This window comes from Phoenix dactylifera, unplaced genomic scaffold (genome assembly GCF_009389715.1).
Source record: "Phoenix dactylifera cultivar Barhee BC4 unplaced genomic scaffold, palm_55x_up_171113_PBpolish2nd_filt_p 000904F, whole genome shotgun sequence".
Taxonomy (NCBI): domain Eukaryota; kingdom Viridiplantae; phylum Streptophyta; class Magnoliopsida; order Arecales; family Arecaceae; genus Phoenix; species Phoenix dactylifera.
Genome location: NW_024068266.1, coordinates 65,670 through 86,194, shown reverse-complemented (window position 1 = coordinate 86,194; position 20,525 = coordinate 65,670). Strand labels below are relative to the sequence as shown.

Here is a 20,525-nt window from a genome sequence, read left to right as displayed (position 1 = left end):
GAAGCCTCTTATAAAGATACTTAGTGCAAACTCTTACCTTCCTAAATTGCAAGCTAGATATAATTGAAAAACATATTGATAGAGGGAAAAATGGATCATCTAGCCCACAACTAAAAGGCCGCTCAGTTTCGACCCAGTAAACACCAACGATGAATGACATAATCTTCACTTCGGCCCGGGGGCAGCTCGTCCTCGGAACTCCGCCTAAAGCTCCACCAACTCCGGACATTCGCTGACTCCCCCGACCAAATTCGGGGTGCCTCCAGACAAATGCCGACCCATCCTGACCAAGTTCGGAACGCCAATCCCAATGATACACAGCATACGCTCCGACCCTCGAGATCGGAGCGCTCCCTCGAGTACACCTCGGAACCTGAGAAACCGAGCTACTCCCAGTCTCCACCAAGCCGACCTCACTAAACACATGACGCAACTACTTAACGAGCTCGGCCTCGCCAACAACCACATCCACGTGCAGGCCTACGCCCACCTACGTGGCCGTACTCTACCACACCACCGTGTCGTGTCTCTATAACCGGCCAATAGCAGTCAGACGACACATTGACTACTCCGGACATACCCTGCTGTGACTGTCAACGCCCTACCGTTCTTAAGAACGGGCTGTACCGCATGTCACCAGCTTATCTGAGCTGTACGCCATCCGGCTCAAAACCATACCCCCTCATGATGGAGACTGACAGTACCTCCGTCATCTGGGCCACTCCACCGAGACTATAAATAACTCAGTCAGGTAATTCTTAAGGAACCTTTTGGCTGGACCAAATTTACCTACTCTAACTTGTGCGGGTCCGCGGCCATCGCGCAGGAGGTGGCTCCCGTCTTCTCCTTTCCAGCATCGGCGGCTCCACCAGCATGGTCACCCTCGGGCCAGATTTGAACCACAACATATACATTAACAAGGAGATAGTTTACAAAGAGAATTTATTTATAACGTGAAGAATCTAATCATAGTCTGCATCTAATCTTTCAAAGTTATTACTCTTCTAGAAGTGAATTTTGACTTGACCTCTTCACTTCCAAACACTTGAGAGGTATGTGAGTCACCAAGCATAACATTTTTGTGCTCCTCAAAAGGAGTGTAAATTTTGAACCAACCTTTATCATGGCAAACATGGTTTTTTGCCCTCATTATACTTGGAAGGTCTACCAGAATATTTCATATTTTTCCTTCTATGCTTCAATTGTGCATTTCTAGGAAAATTTTCATAGGGTAAGTTCTTATTTGCAGAAATTAAATTTTATTTAGTTGTGACGGGTTGGTCATTGCTCTCTTGTGCCACGAGTGCATCTTGTCCTCTTACCTCTTCCTCCATGTCTGTGCGAGTAATTAATGCTTTAAAGAATGTCTCCATTTGTTTGTAGCACTTTGAAATTCTCTCCATAAAGATAGTAGCTTGCCGATGATGCCCCAAACAACAAGAATACCCCTAATCATGATGCCCTCGGATTGAAGCTCTCCAATTATCATGACAAAGTCTTGAGCTTAGTCCACTATGGATTTGCCATCCACCATTTGGAAGCCAGAAAAGCAGCTTGCAGCATCTTTCTTTGCACCAACCTCTTTGGTGTCATACTTATTCTATAAGGCTTTTTAGATTTTCTTGGCACAACAATATTTGTTATCATAAAAGCCATAAAAATGATATGCAAGGCAATTCAAGAGATGATACCATATTTTTTTAACTCTTTCTTGATGTGCAATGAGTTCCCTGCCAGTTAGATTGGTAGTATCATCCTTCTTTGGATTCTCTTTGGTGAGGACATAGGTAACTTTGAGAAAGTTGAGGTAGAACAACCCTTTTTCTTCTACCTTTTGAAGTGGTTCCCTTAAAGTGAAGAGCTTATTAAGATATCCTTAAAATTGTTGGTGCAAAATACAATAATTAGAGCAAAAATACAATAGAAAATAAGAATTTTTCTTCAAGGTGTGTAAATCTCATTCTCCTTAAGATATTCAAGCCCTCTGCAATTGGCAAAGCCCACTAACCAATCCAATAGACCTCTTTGGTTTGTCCCTCTAAGGTATAATAGCTTTCCTAAATTCTCATATGGCATTGAATCAATGCTGCATAAGGGGGTGAGCGCAAAGCTCCACAAAGAAAACATATTTCTTTGCCTAGAGAACTGTTAGTACATAGAATGAGAATATGCCGTGTTAGACAAACAAAAAAGAAGAAGAAAAATAACACATGAATAGTGAGCGCAGTGGGAGAGTGCATATTAAATATTCCCTTACAAAAATAATAGCAATAATTGATCCTATGAGCATATAAACTGTAGAGTTAATACATGAATCTTTCATGCACATGACTAACGGTATCAATGCAGGAGACTCCTATGCATTCAAATGTCCCCACCATCTCAAAATTTACTACTAAATTATTCTTATTTTATATTAAACTGTATCAATGCGAACAAAATTTGATGGTTACGTACAATAGTACCTTGAACAAAAAATAGGCCGGATCTCAAGAAGCTAACAAAACCACGAACAATTGATTTGGACACAACCGATTCGGTGAATTCGTCTAACGTAACAAGTTAACAAACCAATTCGCCAAACCGGCTGAGATTAAGAAACTAATCCGATCGGGCCAACACGACGTTCCCACTGCTGCCAGATCCTAATATTTTCTTTCTTTTTAACAAATCAAACGCCTCTTTGATTGGCTCGAAACAGCTTCTGTCTAAGGCCGCAAGACATCTTATTACCTTGTAAAGTTAGTTCTGCAGGGAGAACATACCCAAATTCCGATATATTCACTCCCGCATTTATTACTAGATACTTACCTTCAGAATTTGACACAAATAAATGACTCCTGATTGTAAAAAATTCCATTTTTTCTCGTCCGTATAAAAGCGGGAGGCGAAGGGATCAGCGAGGCACGTTCCTGTTCCGCTGCCTTCGGCTTTCGACTCTCTCTCTCGCTCGCTGGCTTGCCTTCGCCTCGACGGGTCGGTTCGGACAGTTTTCAAGTGGCCAGGCCGAAACCAACGGATTTTGGCTGGTTTCGCTCGATCTGGAGGCGTGGGAGATCCAATCCAGGGGGCATCTGGTGAAAAAATTAAAAAGAGCACTGTTGACAGATTGGTAACAGCTATTATTGGAAGCTCCTGGCGTTTTTTCATATTTCCTTCTCGGCTCTTCTCGGCTCCTGGGGCTTTTCATATTCCAGAGAGGAGCGGCGAAAGATTGGCCCTGGGTGGTCGCCCTCATCACTCCCCCTTGTGAGTTTAGAATTTGCTAATACATGTAGAGTTCTAGAAATTCGGCAGTGAGAAAATTTGTGTGTGGGTACGTGTGTTTTTTTTTGTGTGTTGTTTTTTGAGCTGAAAACTTTGGTTTTTTAGGTTTTAGAGGTCGTTCCGACGGAAAGGTGAGATCTTGGCCCGTATCGTTGCGGAAAGCCTGAGAAAGGCTTGATTCAGGTGAGATCTTTCTCGGTTTTTCGGTCGGGATGAAGAGTCCGTAGAATTGGAGTTGGAGAGTTCTGGTGTGTTTTTCTAGGTCTCTCAGCCGCCCATTAGCTGCGAGCCCTAAATGGGATAAGTTTCACGAGAGAGAAGAAGAGACGTGACGGGAAATAGAACACCAAGTGTCGAATGGTTGGCGAGTATAGGAGAGGCGCTTCCTGTTGTTTTCCTCATTTCTTTTTCTTTTCTTATAAGGGTACTGTTGTAGTTTCGCTTTCCTCTTTCTCAGTTTTGTCGTCACACGGTGACCCCATCAAGGAGTGAGCTTGTTGGGGGCGACCGTATTTGTTTTCTAGGGTTTCCAAACAGCCATTGCTATATCTTTTCTTGATCTTGTTTCAGTTCTCGGGCTAGCTGGTGGCGGTAGTGTCTGGGAGTTGTCGCCATTTTCGCCTTAAACTGAATCATCCGTTTGTTGATCGGCCGATCTTGGTTTTCATCAGAAGGGTATGAGAATTCTCTGAACGTCTTTTTTTTTTTTTTTTTTTCCATTTGATACTCCATCCTGGGGGTTGATTCTAGTCCCTTTGATTGATATTTGGCTATTGATTTAACTCGAGAGAGTCTAGAATTTAAGTTTAGATTAAATTTGCTTTAGCGACTATTTGGTAAATGTCTTGTAATGAATCTATGTTGATTTGAAGTGTCTGTAAGAGTTGATCAAAGCTTTTGCTCCCCCCTTTTGATGCAAATATCTGATCTTGGATTTCTCTTGCAGGCCTCTATTAGTGTTTTAGTGTTTCGTTAGCTGCAGGAATGATGCAAGGAGCCGTTCTGGTTGCAATAGTTGCTTCAATTGGTAATTTGTTGCAGGGATGGGATAATGCTACCATTGCAGGTAACTGTTTCTCATGCCCTAATGGGATCCAAAAGTATGTAGAACAACTATTTAACCATCATTTTCATATTTTTCCCTTGACTTTTACCTGCTAAGTGGCCAAAAAGCCATAATTCTTGGCATGATCCACTTGTGGGCTGACATCAAGTTGATGGTTGATCTTTGTTTCTTGTTCATCTCTTCTGTAGTTTGTGGTGCTTTATTTTTAGATTGTTCTGGAAGCTGGCCAGATCTTACTGGGGTAAAGCTTGGTGGTCGTTTTTTCTTGGGGTTATTATCCTTGTCCATCCGTAAAAATCCTGGGAGATTTTCATAATTAATACTTTTGCAAAGTCGCGGCTCTGTGAATATTCTGATTAGTGCTTTGAAAATGTGGTTATTCTTATTATTCTTTGTTTCCTTTTACAAACCGAACATTGTTAAACATAATAGAAGAAGTTAAATGCTTGGTGATTCTTATGGTTTCTTTTCTTCAGGGGCTGTTCTTTATATAAAGAAGGAGTTCAAATTGGAGACTGAGCCCACTATAGAGGGGCTAATTGTAGCCATGTCCCTTATCGGGGCTACAATTATCACCACATTCTCTGGAGCTGTATCAGACTGTATTGGTAGGCGTCCGATCCTAATTCTTTCATCAGTCCTCTACTTCCTAAGTGGTCTGGTGATGTTGTGGTCTCCCAATGTCTATATCCTCCTCTTGGCAAGGCTTATAGATGGATTTGGAATTGGTTTAGCTGTCACACTTGTTCCAGTATATATTTCTGAGACAGCCCCACCAGAGATAAGGGGGTTATTAAATACCCTACCACAGTTTAGTGGATCTGGAGGCATGTTCCTGTCATACTGTATGGTTTTTGGAATGTCATTAATGTCCAGCCCAGACTGGAGATTGATGCTCGGAGTTCTCTCTATCCCTTCCCTCGTGTATTTGGCATTGACAGTGTTTTATTTGCCCGAATCTCCAAGGTGGCTTGTAAGCAAAGGGCGGATGGTAGAGGCGAAAAAGATTTTGCAGAGATTACGTGGAAGAGAAGATGTCTCAGGTTCATTGTGCTACAAATTCCTTCCATGTTCTTTTTAATTGATGAATCGTTTTTTGATTATTTTTTTCTTTTTTTGATTTTTGTTGCTGTTGCAGAAGGGCACTTATTTGTTACTGCCAAGCTTCATTCTATTATTGTTTACACAGATTTTGTGTTTTTAAATCTATTATACCTATAAACCTGCATGGCTATATAAAACATCTAAAAAAGGTTTTTTCTGGTTTATATCAGTGAGTTATATTAAATTGCTTGTAGTCTACATGAATACTGAAGGAGCCTTTTGCACCTCTCTCTCAACCACGTCCTATAGTTAAAAGAAAAAATGATTGGAACCACAAAATAAATTTTGAAAAATTTCTTTATAAAGTAAGGGATTCTTCTTCTTTTAGAGAAAAAAATTCATGAATGTATCTGTGAATTTAAGAAAGAAATGTTATCAAATTATTAATGAACATGTTTGGAAATAGAGTTTCTAATTAACTTGACATTCGTGTTACTAGTACTAAAGTCTGCCATGTATTCAGTCTGCCTTAGCAAATTTTGTAAGTCGAGAAATATCAGTTTTAACATTGTTATTTTAAAATTTTCCTCTCTAAATATAACCTAGAGGTATGCCTTAAGTTAGAATGTAAATTTGTAACAAATATATTGTGTCATGTTTCCAATATCACGAACCACTAAATCAAATGCTTATCTCATTATCTGACTCCATATCTGTGTTTTTGTTGTACCTTCAGGATTATTGCCAACAATAAAAAATATAAGATTGGTTTGGAATGCTTCATTTTGCGTATGGGCATCTATGTTAAGGATTGTTGGTCTTATTTCTAATTCACCATTTCATGGTGCAGTAACTAGATATTGAAGCTAAAGAACGTTAAGTAAATCTATGGCATTGTCAATGCATGAGCAAATAAGTTGGTCAAATTTGTATATTATATTATCAACCTGATTTTAGCAGAAGTCAACTGTCTAGTGCAATGCTTTTTGTGTTAATAGAATTCATTGGACAGTTTTGGTAGGACCGTAGGATCAAGGACATTTTCAATATTCAAGATCTGTTTTTAATCTATCCTAGGCTTCATTATTTCTGGAGCCATATATTAATGTGTTCATTTAAACTTTATGAAGTTTGGTGTAAACATCATAACTAGATTTTTCAATCTTTTCGTAGTATGTAAACCTATGAAATTTCCATCTCTTAAAAATCCTATATGGGTATATGGTTTCTATCATGGTTTTAAGTGCCACTGACATGCGATGTGTCTGCCATTGGTCGGCACAGCATTGGCCACGTGCTATGTCATGTTGAGAATATCATGTGCTGGCATCCAGTGTGCGAGGGCATGGCTAGCAATTAGCATGCACTTCATGTCGTAGGCTCGGGGTTTTTAAGTTTCTTACTTTTAAAGTTGTTTCAAGCATTAAGTATTATTTTATAACCATATATTCTAACATATCATGTAATTAGTATATGGGTTCATATGCATGGTGAACTCCGCGTAGCGTCTTTCAAACTAATATGACATTGTAACAGTGCATTAACATTAAATTAATGACAGATATTGATAAAAACAAATGGCAACTGTTCATAGAAGACATGGCACCAACACAATTATACAGAACATGCTAAAGTACCGACACTTTATTCACTAGAAGACCAAGATTAGTGTTGATTGTACAATAGCAGTGACATAATATATGATTATCAATTTCTCATAATGTAAATGAGATATGTTTTCTGATGCTCACTCCAACCCTAGATAGAGTCCCTGGGGGGATTGTAAGCATCATTGTTGGGATGAAGTTCATGTTATGTGAACTTGAATAGTGTTCACTCCATGGGCTGCACTGGATCATGATAACAGTGAGCTTGAACTGTGTGCATGTGAGGCATTACTATGCAGTTGGCTTGTGTGGATCAGTGTGGCTGCAGTCTGGTAGGCTTGTGTGGATCAGTGTGCCATGACCATATTTCTTGAAGTCAAAGGAACGATTTCCTCATGATTTTCCATAACCGTATTTGTATGTCTGTGCAATGTCCTGCATATGACTCCAATCATTGGAGAAAATGGGAAATCCCTTGTGTTCCAATCATAAGTTAAACACGTTCCATGTTGGCATGAAAGAAAAGACATGAATTATCCCTAATGTCATTATGAATATTGATCATTGTTAACTCTCATCTCTCTTGGCCCAGCTGAATCCATGATATTGTCCATGCCCTCAACATGTCAGTTCCTTTTTCCCCTGGAGGATCTAGAAGATATGTAGGATCTGCTTTCCCCTCATAGCAATCAGTGGCCCAATCTTTCTACTTATAATTGCCCATTCTGAGGGAGGATCTGGGTGGAATTTCCTCCCCCAAACCTCTGTTTTCATCCTGGTTTTATATGCTTAAGCACTAATCATGTAATGTTTAGAAAATTTCTTGGGAAAATGATGAAGTATTCAATATCAAGAATCCGACAAATTTGTGCACATTTGAACAACAAATATTAAAAAAATAACTTTCATGCAGGCATCACCTTTATTAGGACTGAATTCTAGTTCTTGATCTGTCTTAAAATTAATGTTTGTTACTTGAAATGGCAAATCCATCTCCCAGCCAGCTCTCCAATTCTCTGCAGCCATTTGACTCTTCAAATTGCACACACACACACACACAGAGAGAGAGAGAGAGAGAGAGAGAGAGAGAGAGAGAGAGAGAGAGAGAGAGAGGGGGGGGGAGGGTGTCAGAGCCCTTTTATCTCGACAGCCAGCAAGCTGTATCAGCCTGTCCTGATTTGGCAACAGGTCTATATGGGCCAGCGTCATGTAATAATGAGCTGTTCGTTCTGCAGATGGTATGGACCCAATGTTAGGCACCGATGCAAGCTTGGCATGGCCGGAGCTTGAAACCTTGGCTTTATAGCATCTCTTTATGATTTTTTTCCTTTCTGAGTCTGTGGTTCTTACTTCTTTAATGGTAAGTTCATTACTACATTACAAGACCTATAAAAGCAAAAGAAAAATGCTTTCAATAATAATTATTTTAAATTATTGAGTAGAGGTTGCTCCTTTTTGAATTCTCTCTTTCTTTAATGGTGTAATCTATTTTGTCTGTTTGCTGCAATCTGTCATTTCGCATTGTTGCTTACATGTAAAACTTTCTCAACAATATGTTGAGACTTCAAGTTTTGGTCGAGGATGAGTTGCAATGCTATTTCTATAATAGGTTTTTACATTTTTATCCCATCATACAATTGAGTCTGCACTTCAGGTTATTTAGTGGCTCGGAAAATGTGCCCGTTTCTTAAACTTGTGGGTAAATTACAAATCCCCCAACTCGGAGATTAGGAATAAATTACATTTACTCCCAATAATTTGTAAATCCTACACTTACCCTTCTGAAGTTTATTTTATCCAACACTTTAGCTCATAACTTAACAGAATATCAGTCAAATCATTAACCTTAAATGAGGCCCAAATGCTCCATTAGAAGAAAATTAGAAAATGACCAAAGTAACCTTAAGTGACATAACAACCGCCCCAGGACAAAATATGTGACATGCTCCTTCCCACCTATGGGCAATTTTGACTTTTCACATGAAGCAAAAGGTTTTCCTAACGCCATTAATTTAGCTGGGTATAAGTGTAGGGCTTAAAAACTATTGGGTTTAAGTGTAATAGACGTAAACCGTATGGGGTTTTTGTGACTTACCCTAAAATTAATGAAAGTTCTTTTCTTATGCTATATGCACCTTCCACTTTAGTAATTCTATTATTGAATCAGAGATTGGAGCAAGGCTATGGTGTTCAGTGTACTTGTATTGATTATTTAATCATTGATTTTGTTGATTTTCTGGGGAAGATATTCCTAATTAGCTAATTATACAGCAAAGTATATGAGCACATAGAATGTCTAATGGAACAGCAGCCAAAACTTTAGCACTTAATATTATTGTATTACTTTCTTGATTTTCTTAAGAAGTTTTCATGTGAAATTTGTTGAATCTTTGATTTACATTTTTGTGCACATTAATTTGACATAGTATGGTGGTTATTGTTATATTGACAAGTGCATATGCATGCATATTTCTGCAGGAAGGCGCATGTTGACCTGAAAAATAGCACATCTATGCATGCTAGATTTAATTGCTCTGTGGGTTATGTGATATTGTTACATGAGAAATTCTTGCAGGCGATGTCATCAATATTATCTGTTACTGTAAAAACTGTTTTCTTTTATCAGTTAAATGGATTTATTATACTTGAGAGTTGGAAAGTTATTTTTCATAATAATTATAATAATAACGATTGCTGCTGCTGATTTTGCATGTCGTAGTTTCTTGTATCTTCTACAGACAGAATTTTCATTATTTAATCCTGATCTGTAGTCCTCTTTTAAGTCTATAATGAAACAACTATTCTAGAAAATGATTCTTAAACTTTAAAATGGCATATTCAATTGTCTAGTTCTGCCAATTTGATGCTGACTTATTCTTCTTCTGTTCTGCTTTATTATGTTGTTACTGTTGTTCTTCCGATTAAAGCACAATAACATGTGACAAATTTGAGAATGGTGTGCTTACTTTTTCTATTGAATATGCAGGAGAAATGGCTCTTCTTGTCGAAGGCTTGGGGGTAGGGAGTGAGACATCTATTGAAGAATATATAATTGGCCCTGCTAATGAGCTTGCTGATGACCAGGGAGAAAATGCTGATAAGGAACAGATCACATTGTATGGGCCTGAAGAGGGTCTCTCCTGGGTTGCACGGCCTGTTAAGGGACAAAGCGCCCTTGGAAGTGCCCTCGCGGTTATATCTCGCCATGGTAGCATGGAGAGTCAGAGTAACATACCTCTTATGGATCCCCTGGTCACTCTTTTTGGAAGTGTTCATGAGAAGCTACCGGAGATGGGAAGCATGAGAAGTGCACTCTTTCCAAATTTTGGCAGCATGTTTAGTGTGGCAGAGCAGCAACCAAAAACTGAGCAGTGGGATGAGGAGAGTCTTCAAAGGGAGGGTGAAGATTATGCATCTGATGCTGGAGGAGGTGATTCCGATGACAACTTACAGAGTCCACTGCTCTCTCGCCAAACAACAAGCCTGGAAGGCAAGGATATTGCCCCACCGCATGTTGGCCACGGGAGTGTTCTAAGTATGCGGCGAAACAGCAGTCTCATGCAAGGGAATGCTGGGGAGTCAGTCAGTAGTATGGGTATTGGTGGAGGATGGCAACTGGCTTGGAAATGGTCTGAGGGAGAAGGTGCCGATGGGAAAAAGGAAGGAGGATTCAAGAGAATCTATCTGCACCAAGAGGGTTTTCCAGGTTCACGGAGGGGATCCCTTGTTTCACTTCCAGGAGGTGAAGTCCCAGAAGATGGTGAATTCGTCCAGGCTGCTGCTTTGGTAAGCCAGCCTGCTCTGTTTTCAAAGGATCTCATGGAGCAGCGTCCAGTTGGGCCAGCAATGGTTCATCCATCAGAAACAGCTGCTAAGGGTCCAAGGTGGGCAGATCTTTTAGAACCTGGAGTCAGACATGCTTTGTTTGTTGGAGTTGCCATCCAAATCCTTCAGCAGGTAAGTTCTACTATTGATAAACAATAATTATAAATATTGATTTGTTTAGACCTTCTGGTGGTCTTGCCGTTCATGCTTTAGTCGATACTGGTCCTTCCCAGATTTAGAGTGACTACGCAGTCATTTTTTTCTTGTACTTGCTTTTTGGTGCTGAGCCAACTGGATATCATACTTATTTATGTACTTTCAGATGTTTAAAGATTTAGTTTCTCCTAGGCATTTAAAATATTCTTTCTAGCTGCTTTCCATCCTATTTGGAAGGGAGTTTGTTGATCCATTTTATTTGTTGAGCTAAAATAGGAACAAGCTAATCATGCTACAATGTTCTTTCCTCCATTTTTGCCGACTTCTTGATCACATTTTTTACTATATAGAACTTCTTCATGCAACAGTTCTCAAATTGCATATTCTAAGCATTTCTTAGGCTCTTTTAGATTACTTTCATATTTTACATTCATTTTTTACAAATTCCATCTACAGTTTCATGTCTTGCCACTCATTCTTTTCATTTTCATGGCATGGTATAAGGTAAGATTGTTGGTTAAAATAAAAAGAAATCTAATACTCCATTGCTTGTTAAAGTAAGCTTTAGGAATTTCAAAAAGGAAAGATGGTAGAGAAAACCTTGAATGGACGGCTTTCTGCCTCTGTTATGATCTTGTTTTCTTTCTTTGTTAGTGTCTAATGTTACCTTCATTGTCTGCAAGTTCATGGGATAAGAGTTAAAAGGTAAATGATCCTTTTGCTTTTCTATGACTGTTGCATCCACATATCTTTGTATCTCTTGGTCCACAAGCATTGCCTTTTTGTAGTGAACACAATTATCTCTCCATTCGAGTTGTAGATGTTGCTTAGGATATGTCCCCGAGAACAAGGGTATAATTGATATAATTCTTTTGTGTAGGTCTTCTTACCCCTGGAAACATAACCTTCTTCTTGCTAGTTTATGGGATTTCTTGAGCCTTTTAGAGTTTCATTTTTGATTCCAATGAGGTCTTGTTTCTCTGTTTCAATGTCAACAATGTTACCTCCTTTAGTTTTTTTGCCTTATCTGTCTTTTCTTATGCTAAACTCCACTCTTGTATCTTGGGGCATACCCCTTTTTCCTTTATTCATGATATTAATCAAGACAGCCTTCCACTCATGCATCATTTCCACTGCCTGCTTCGTCTTTTCATATATGGCAGTCATGTGCCCTTCATAGGGCTGAAAATGGATAGGATGGGTAGGACATAGATAAGATATTGGTATATCCATATGAATATCTACTTTTATTAGGCGAATATGAATTACACATATTGATATCAATTGGATGCTAAAATTTGTATATGTATTTATCTTAACAAACATGGACATGATTTTTATCAAAATGAGGAATATGAACATGATACAAGATTTGATAACATAAATTTGGTTAGGTGAATATTTATTCCTCATACAAATGATGGAATGCATTCACTTAATCACATGACATTTTTAGCAGATTTAACAACTCTTCTGAACTACAAACTTCAGGTTAAGGGGCAGATTTGTAGTGTCTCAATAATGCAACCAAGTTAATGATATCAATTTATGCAAATATCGCTTTGTGGAAATAAGATACCCATTAAAATTTGGAGTTTATGCGAGTTATATAAGACTAAATAGGGCTGGAAACAGATTTGGATACTATTCAGATGGTTGTGCATGTATTTTCATCCGTAGCTATTTTTCTTTGACAAATATAGATACATATATGGATATTTGTTGGATATTAAATTTTTATATCCATATCCAGATAAACTTGAATATAGAAATGGAATATCCAATACATTTTTGACACTACTAATTCATGGTGCTATTTTATAGCTTTTGCTTCTAGAGCTTTGGATACCAGAGCGTTTAATAAAAAGCTTTTTGCTATTTGGTAACTTCACTTCCAAAGTGCTATAGAACTTTAACATATATTTGCTAACCAAATTGAGAAAGTATTTTTAGTATCAAGAAATGGTATATTGTTCTAATATAATATAATAATAATATCCTATAATATTATTGAGATATAATGATGTTATTGTATAATATAATTATTATAGTAGTATGATACAATGAATTATGATAGTATATTATATTATAATAATTTTATATTATTACTATTATAATAATATTATCATATTAGTCATATCATATCATATTAGTTTTTGGAGGAAGTAGAAAGCTCTTCCAAAATTTTTACCAGGCATCTTAAAATCACGCAAAAGTGTTTTTGGCCCTTCAAGTGCTTTATGGCCCTCCAAAACTAATGCCAATCGGGTGCATATGTAATGGAGCCCTTGATCATTTTGCATTGTTTCAGTTAATCTTGAGGAGCACTTGATGTGCATCTTGATTCATATTAAGAGCTCTGGTCATTCTTTAGGGTAAGCCAATATTCGAAGTATCTAGTAACAATGGTTGAAGAGCTCTGAGCTTGTTAGCATAGTGATACTCGAAGGCACATTTTATTCATGTGGCTAAATGCCTCATCAATGGCACTTGGATCTTATAGTCACTGTAAGCTTCGTTGGCTTGATGGTATGCTATTTCATTAGACTTTGCCAAACTCTGCATGACAGATCAATGGATCTGAATGTCATCGTGGTCACATATCGGCTTTTAGAACTTGCACCTAGAAACTTCTAAGTCTAACATGTAGCAAAGATTTTGTCAATTCTACAAGTAACAAAACAACCGGACCAACAGATTTCTTAATTATATACATACATTTGTTTATTCATTCTCTACATATGTTTGTTCTTGCAAAAACATTTATATAGTATGTACCGGTCGCTTATCCAAGACTTTTGGATATTGGACACTTGAAACTTGTTATTGCTCTAGTCAGAGCAAGATATAAGATATTATATCTTAGGCCTTTTCAGGAGATTGATTGTCTTACGATATCTTGCATTTCTCAGGAGGCTCTTCTGATTTCTTGCTTACATCTCTAGCCTTGGTTTTTCTTCTGCTGCTTTTTTCCTTTAATACTAGGATGTCATGCATAGGTTCTAAGTGGTAGATAATATGGTTTCCTTGACCTAACTCGTTAGTTATAATTTTTAATTTGTGTTTGAATGAACTTGTAAATCCGTATATCTGGTTTGTTGAACAGCTATTGGATATTTTCTTAAACATACGTGCACGTACTTTCATTATCTGATGGACATATTTTCGCCTATAATCAACAATGGCTTAAGGACGTTGTTATGGTCATGTATTGCATGCAAACATATACTTATCTATTTTATATGTTTAACTGGGCTGGCACCCAAACATCGGATTGATGGCATTAATGCAGCCTACCAACATTTGATATCCAGGTGCAATAAGTCTACTGTACATGGGCATGTCCGTGTTCAACATTGCACAGACATGCACGTGCAATAAACATAATAGGATTACTGAAGGTAAAAGATATATTATGGGTTGGTTATGTTTTAATGCTCGGTTTCTTTTTCTGTAATTTAAACATTGGTTTGTTTCAGAATTTTTTCCTTCATCCTTACTATTTTAAACTTTTAATGTCCACACTGATTGAGTTTTTGCTCGATTTAACTTTTTGTATTTGGTTTATAATCTTAAACAAAGTTGTTCACACTGAATAGAAGCAAATAGTAGTGGCTTGGTCCAAATTTCCCTGTTATATATTGAAGCAATGAAATCTTACCGTACCCCCAAGATCGGCCTTATCTGCTTTCTCAAATGCGACATCTACAATGATTTCGATTCCAAATTAGTTCAGTTTCAAGTGACTATGCTCATGGATTTTTCTTTCTATACATCATTGTAACACTTTCTCTACTAATGCAGTTTGCTGGCATAAATGGTGTTCTCTACTACACCCCTCAGATACTGGAGCAAGCTGGTGTTGAAGTTCTTCTTGCAAATATTGGCATCAGTTCAGATTCAGCATCAATCCTTATCAGTGCTCTCACAACCTTGTTGATGCTTCCTAGTATTGGTATTGCCATGAGGCTGATGGATATTTCAGGGAGAAGGTTACTCCTCTCCTTTCTACTTCTTACATGACCTTTCTACTTACATAACATATGACATATTTTGCAGAATTTCAGCTTAAATTCACAATCTCCATATTGCATCATGAATCCTTATTTTTCCTATTATGCAGGTTTCTTTTGTTGTCCACGATCCCCATCTTGATAGCTGCACTTCTTGTCTTGGTTGTGGCAAACCTTGTGGACATAGGAACTGTGGCCCATGCTGTGCTGTCCACTTTTAGTGTCATCGCCTACTTTTGCTGCTTTGTCATGGGATTTGGTCCGGTCCCCAATATCCTTTGTGCAGAGATCTTCCCAACTCGGGTCCGTGGTGTGTGCATTGCCATCTGTGCCCTCACATTTTGGTTTGGAGACATCATCGTCACCTACACTCTCCCTGTGATGCTAACATCTATTGGCCTTGCTGGTGTTTTTGGAATCTATGCATGTGTCTGCGTCATATCTCTGGTGTTTGTGTTCTTGAAGGTTCCTGAGACAAAGGGAATGCCTCTTGAGGTCATCACCGAGTTCTTCGCAGTTGGTGCAAAACAAGCTGCAAAAAAATGATTGTTATGAAATTGCAGTGGCAGTATCAGAGTTCCAGGTTTCCCAGGCCACGTTCGTGGCTAGCTATTGCTTTTTTAGCATACTGAAATTACTTATCTTGGGGGTCTTTGGAACGGTTAGGACGGGGATAAGTTAAAAGAAACTGAGAGGCAAGGTTTGAAAAGGGTGTTCAGGCCATTCCAAGGTGATGTGTTTTACTGGTATTTGGTGTTTCTTGGCTGTGAGGCATTTGAATGCAGGGGACTTGGAATTCGTTTGCTTTTCTATCTGTGGCATTCTATTCTTTTATCTTGTGAATTTATTTTGTAAGCTTTGATGTGCCTTGGAATTCTACTCTACATAATGTTTAGATGTAGTTGGTATAACTAATATAAAAATTTAGATGTCAAACAAGTTATATGAATGAAACTCCTGAGTTTCAGGAAATAACCGTCCCGTTCATGGTCTCTGCCTGTTTGAAGCCATGGGCAGTTAAGAGGGGGATTCCTGGAGCTCTAGGCGTTCCAATGTTCGATTGTGTTATTGCAAGGATAGCAAGCAAACTAGGTTGCTGAATTTACAGCTGAAAAATAAGAATACTGAGTTTACAGCTGAAAAAGTCTATCAGGGCGACATAACTGCTAGGCAATCTGCTGCAATGCACTCTCCCCATTGAAGGTAAATTATGATCCCCATTTCTTTAAAGAAGAACAAGCTTTGCTTGCTTTTCATCCTTGCCTCAAGTTATATGAAAAACTTGCAGTGTCTTTTCTCCTTGTTGGCGCAGACCCCTCCGTCTGCTCCCCCAGCATTGCCCTCATTGCCAATTGAGATCAAGTTCCAAATGCCATTTGCCATAGATTCATTCATTGCTTTTTAAAATCTGTCCGTCTGATCCCCATCCTTTTTATTTTCAATGTTTATATCAGGCCAAATATATATATATATATATATATATATATATATATATATATATATATATATATATATATATATATATATTAATCTGATCCCCATTCTTTTTATTTTTTATGTTCATATCAGGCCAAATATATATATATTTTTTGAGTCCTCCAGATAATTGCTGTTAATAACCTCCTGATGTGGTTAACCTGTTGGACAGTCTTTTCGTGGTTGTTCTACCTTGAATTAGCTCCTGCGTTTGCTGTGTTATGCATTCATGTCAGTCATTGAGAAGGGCATTGTGTCTTCCCTTGATGGTGGAGGCCTGTGATCAATTTTGGGACACCCAAAGGTTAGCCATATTCCTTCCCTAATATCCTTAAGTCCTTCACCAACCCTAAAAATGGTGAACTTGGATCCTTAGTCTTTGGTACAACCACCAAAGTAAAATACTTTATCAGCAAGCTAGCTGTTATTCCTGGACATTGCCTGATTTAGTTAGTATTATGTATTTAAATGGCATGGTGTAGCAATTTGTTAAGTGGTACGTCTGGCAGCCTACTGTATGTACATATGCTATCACTGCTATAGCTTTAGCACTATCAGTTAAGCATGAAGTTAAAATGCTTGAAAGATCTTGTTGAATGATTTTAGAATTAAGTAATGCATGCTGGGAGATCTTATTGGGTCTTCTTAGCTGGATTTTTAGTTCACAAATACGATGGGAAAGGGAAAAACTTCTAGTTTATGAATGTATTTGGAGGCCTCGACTCCAATACTCAAAAAAAATTAATTATTTTCGAGGGAAACAATTTCTTTTGGATATTTTCAGTCATGGCCCTGATCTAAAATTACAAGTTGGGATCACAACAACCACCGTATGCTCGAAAACTCTTCCTATAAACATGCAAGGCATGATATCATAAAACATGCAACAGAATAAATAATAAATTAAATAAGTCCAAAGTTTAAATAACTAAAATGGAAATTTAATGTATCACAAAATTTCAATATTATCAAATAGTCTTACAACAAAATTTAATAAAATCCTAACAAGAAAAATTAACTTTATAGTAGTGAATGAATGTAGCATAGGTGATCTAATTTTTGTGCTCTTGTTTTACTACCTTCATCCTAGGGTGAAGCCATTGTTAGGGTTGGCCAAAATGTATCCTCGCTGCCACCTTAGTTCTCAGGATCTATAAAAACAGAAAATATCAAATAATACTAAACAACCAATAAGTAATGAACACTTTAATTAGACAATCAGATGAAGTACATCAATTCAAAACTAAATCTAAACATGCAGCATTATCAAAATATTATGCATGCAAATCTAATCTTTCTCAAAATTTAAATTTCAGTCATAAATCCAATTTCTTTCAAAATATCAGGTTTATTTCGATAGCCATGAATTATGACCACACTTATATCATATGGCTAGGCCAAATAATAAACTCAGTAATAGTCAAAATACTGCTGTATAACTCTCAATAGTAAAGTATCGAAATGCCAACATACAACCCTCATTTTTAGGGTATCAAAGTGCTAAAGTATAACCCCCACAAGCAGAGTATCAAAATACGAATATACAACTCATATTAGCAAGGTATCATTATATGCCCAATTTCATCTCGAATAAAAACTTTTTCTAAAAAACATGTTTCATGATCCAAATCAAAAGATACATAAAATCGTGCCATATCAAAATCAACCAAGCGTATTCGATATGAAAAGCAATACGTTCAATCATCAATCATATAAAATTCAAAAAAAGGTATATTTGATAATTAAATACTATGCATCAACTTCATAAATTATGAATAATTTATCTAAAAAAATAATTTATAAATTTCAATAAATCTAGAAAAATGTTATATTACTTACCTTGCAAATACAAGTAGCTAGCAAATCCTCTAATTCTGAAAATCTTCCTCAAAACTAAATATTTAAAAATTATATTTCTATCAAAATTTTAACTATGATTAATACAAAAATAAAAAATCTAAGTTCCAACATTTTTATAGGGCTAGCCAAGTGGTAAAGCTTGATGTCTCGGTCAAGTTCGATCAACATAATTCATCTAATCAAAGGTCGGGGTAGGATACAAGTGGCTCAATAAAGATAGTAAGTAACCAAATATAATGATATTTGATGATGGTCCGGGTAGAGCCGATATGCTGCACGGTAACCATAAGTCCGGACTCTTCACGGTGGTCAACTTATCCTACAGGGGTTCCATTGGTGGGCCCAAGGGTCAAGAAGAGGAGAGAGAGAGAGAAGGAATCAAGCAACGTGGTTTTTTTTTCCTCTTTTTTTTCTGTTTTTTTCTCTTCTTTTTTCTTTTGGTTTCTTTAGCAAAAATAGGAGACGTCATGCCTGCCCTCTCGAGAACAAAGGCCTCATAGGCCCGGTCGAGGCTGTGGCCGGCAATGGTGTTGGCCACGATAGTGTAGCCGAGATCTTGCAACCAGCGATCCACGGTGGTGATTAGCGCACAAGAGGAAAATCAAAGAAAACAGTTAAAAAAAAAGAGAATTGATCTTGTCTTTGATTCAGCTCTAGGCCACTCACCAGCGGCCATGATTCTACTATGGAATGGAAGGTCATGAAGGAATCCAAGAGTTCCGCCAAAATAGCAAAGGCGGTGGTCGTCAAAAGAAAAATAAATTAGCTGAAAACAATGTTGAAGAAGGGGATATCTTACCAATCCAAATCCAACAACCTCACTATGGGATCCTAGCTCGCGGAGGCTCCACTATGAAGGATGAGATCAAGGAAGACAGTGGTGAAGTCCTACAGCTCCGGCAAGGCATTAATGAGGGTGGTACTACAAGAAAAGGCGATGAAACCGCCAGTTAGAATTTGAGGAGGCGGCAAAATCTACCTCGATCAAGCCTAAGTTTAATTAGGCCACAAATAAAAGAGGGAGGTATTACATTCTTTCTTCCTAAAAAAAAAATTATCATCAAAATTTCTTGCTTAAGTCTTCAAAAATTTAGAGTTAGTACCTCGAGCCATCTTCCGGTTTCCAAGTGGCTTCTTTTTTTCTTTATTAATAATATCTCCTCTAGTATATAATCCAATCCAAGCCTTTCATCATAAAACCTTTTGGATCAAATTATTATCCTAATCAACATAAAAATAATTCAAGCCACTATACTTCTACTATGCACTCTGATTTAAAATACAAATATTCTTTAGTCTCATTAATTAACTTTTAACCAAAATACTACTCTGTATTAAGACAACTTTTAGCGAAATGAACATAAATTAACATTCTAATGTCCCTAATGTCTATTCGTCTACACACATTCTGCGCCAAATTTTATCTTTTATGATTTATTCACTGATAATTTGTTACCATATTAATTGTCACATCTCCTAATCTAAAATCGTAAGCCAAGATAATGGTAATTGCCATATACTCATAGAAAACTCTCTCTACAAACATGCAAGATATCTCCTCACGATATCATAAAGTAAGCAGTAGAATAAATAATCAATTAAATCAGTTTGAAGTTCAAATAACTCAAATCCAAACTTTATATATCATAAAATTTCAATAATATCTAATAGTCTTACATGAAACTTTAATAAAATTCTAATTTAGAATAAAGAGACTAAAATTCTGCTTCATATAATTTTCTATAAAAAGAACATATTTGATATTCTCTTTGAGACATAAAATACACTCACTATATATTTTGAGCTGCTATACAAACTGTATGCTTTCCTTGAACTTCTGAAATAGTTTATTTCGAGCTTATAGTCCTTTGAACACGATCTATCATATAAATTATTATATGCCACATATTTAGCTGTACTAGCCTTTTTGCATTTTTTTAAACCTTCATATATCTTTTAAAATTTTTATATCACTATATTTTTTTGTCATTATTTAAGCAAATCAGTTTTATCTTAGTTGCCCTTGTATCTCATTATTCTACCATTTCGGTTAACTAGCAATAAAACTATTCACTAAAAAGGTATAACAACTTACCCAAGAGAGTCAGAAGTAGCTTATTTGAGCTAAATAATTAGTATATTCTTCTATAAATCAGAGCCTTAGTACATCCCTCTTTACCACTCTTTGCTGCTCAGATTTAATTCCTCCTT

The 20,525-nt window shown here is 37.1% G+C and overlaps 1 protein-coding gene across 4 annotated transcripts; it reads left to right on the top strand.

The window, feature by feature from the left end:
• Nucleotides 1-2,956: 2,956 nt before the first annotated feature.
• On the top strand, nt 2,957-15,917 carry LOC103697953 (monosaccharide-sensing protein 2-like). Of its 4 annotated transcripts, none has more exons than XM_008779902.4 (8): nt 2,958-3,249; nt 3,373-3,450; nt 3,838-3,942; nt 4,214-4,333; nt 4,810-5,376; nt 9,971-10,941; nt 14,770-14,957; nt 15,089-15,917. In XM_008779902.4, the coding sequence occupies exons 4-8, from the start codon at nt 4,252-4,254 to the stop codon at nt 15,522-15,524; spliced, it is 2,244 nt and encodes a 747-aa protein (XP_008778124.2). In that variant the 5' UTR covers nt 2,958-3,249; nt 3,373-3,450; nt 3,838-3,942; nt 4,214-4,251; the 3' UTR covers nt 15,525-15,917. The 4 variants fall into 4 exon arrangements, with proteins under 4 accessions (XP_008778126.2, XP_008778124.2, XP_008778123.2 ...); XM_008779901.4 differs by having other exon boundaries at nt 3,373-3,691; XM_008779903.4 differs by lacking the exon at nt 3,373-3,450.
• The last annotated feature ends 4,608 nt before the right edge of the window (nt 15,918-20,525 follow it).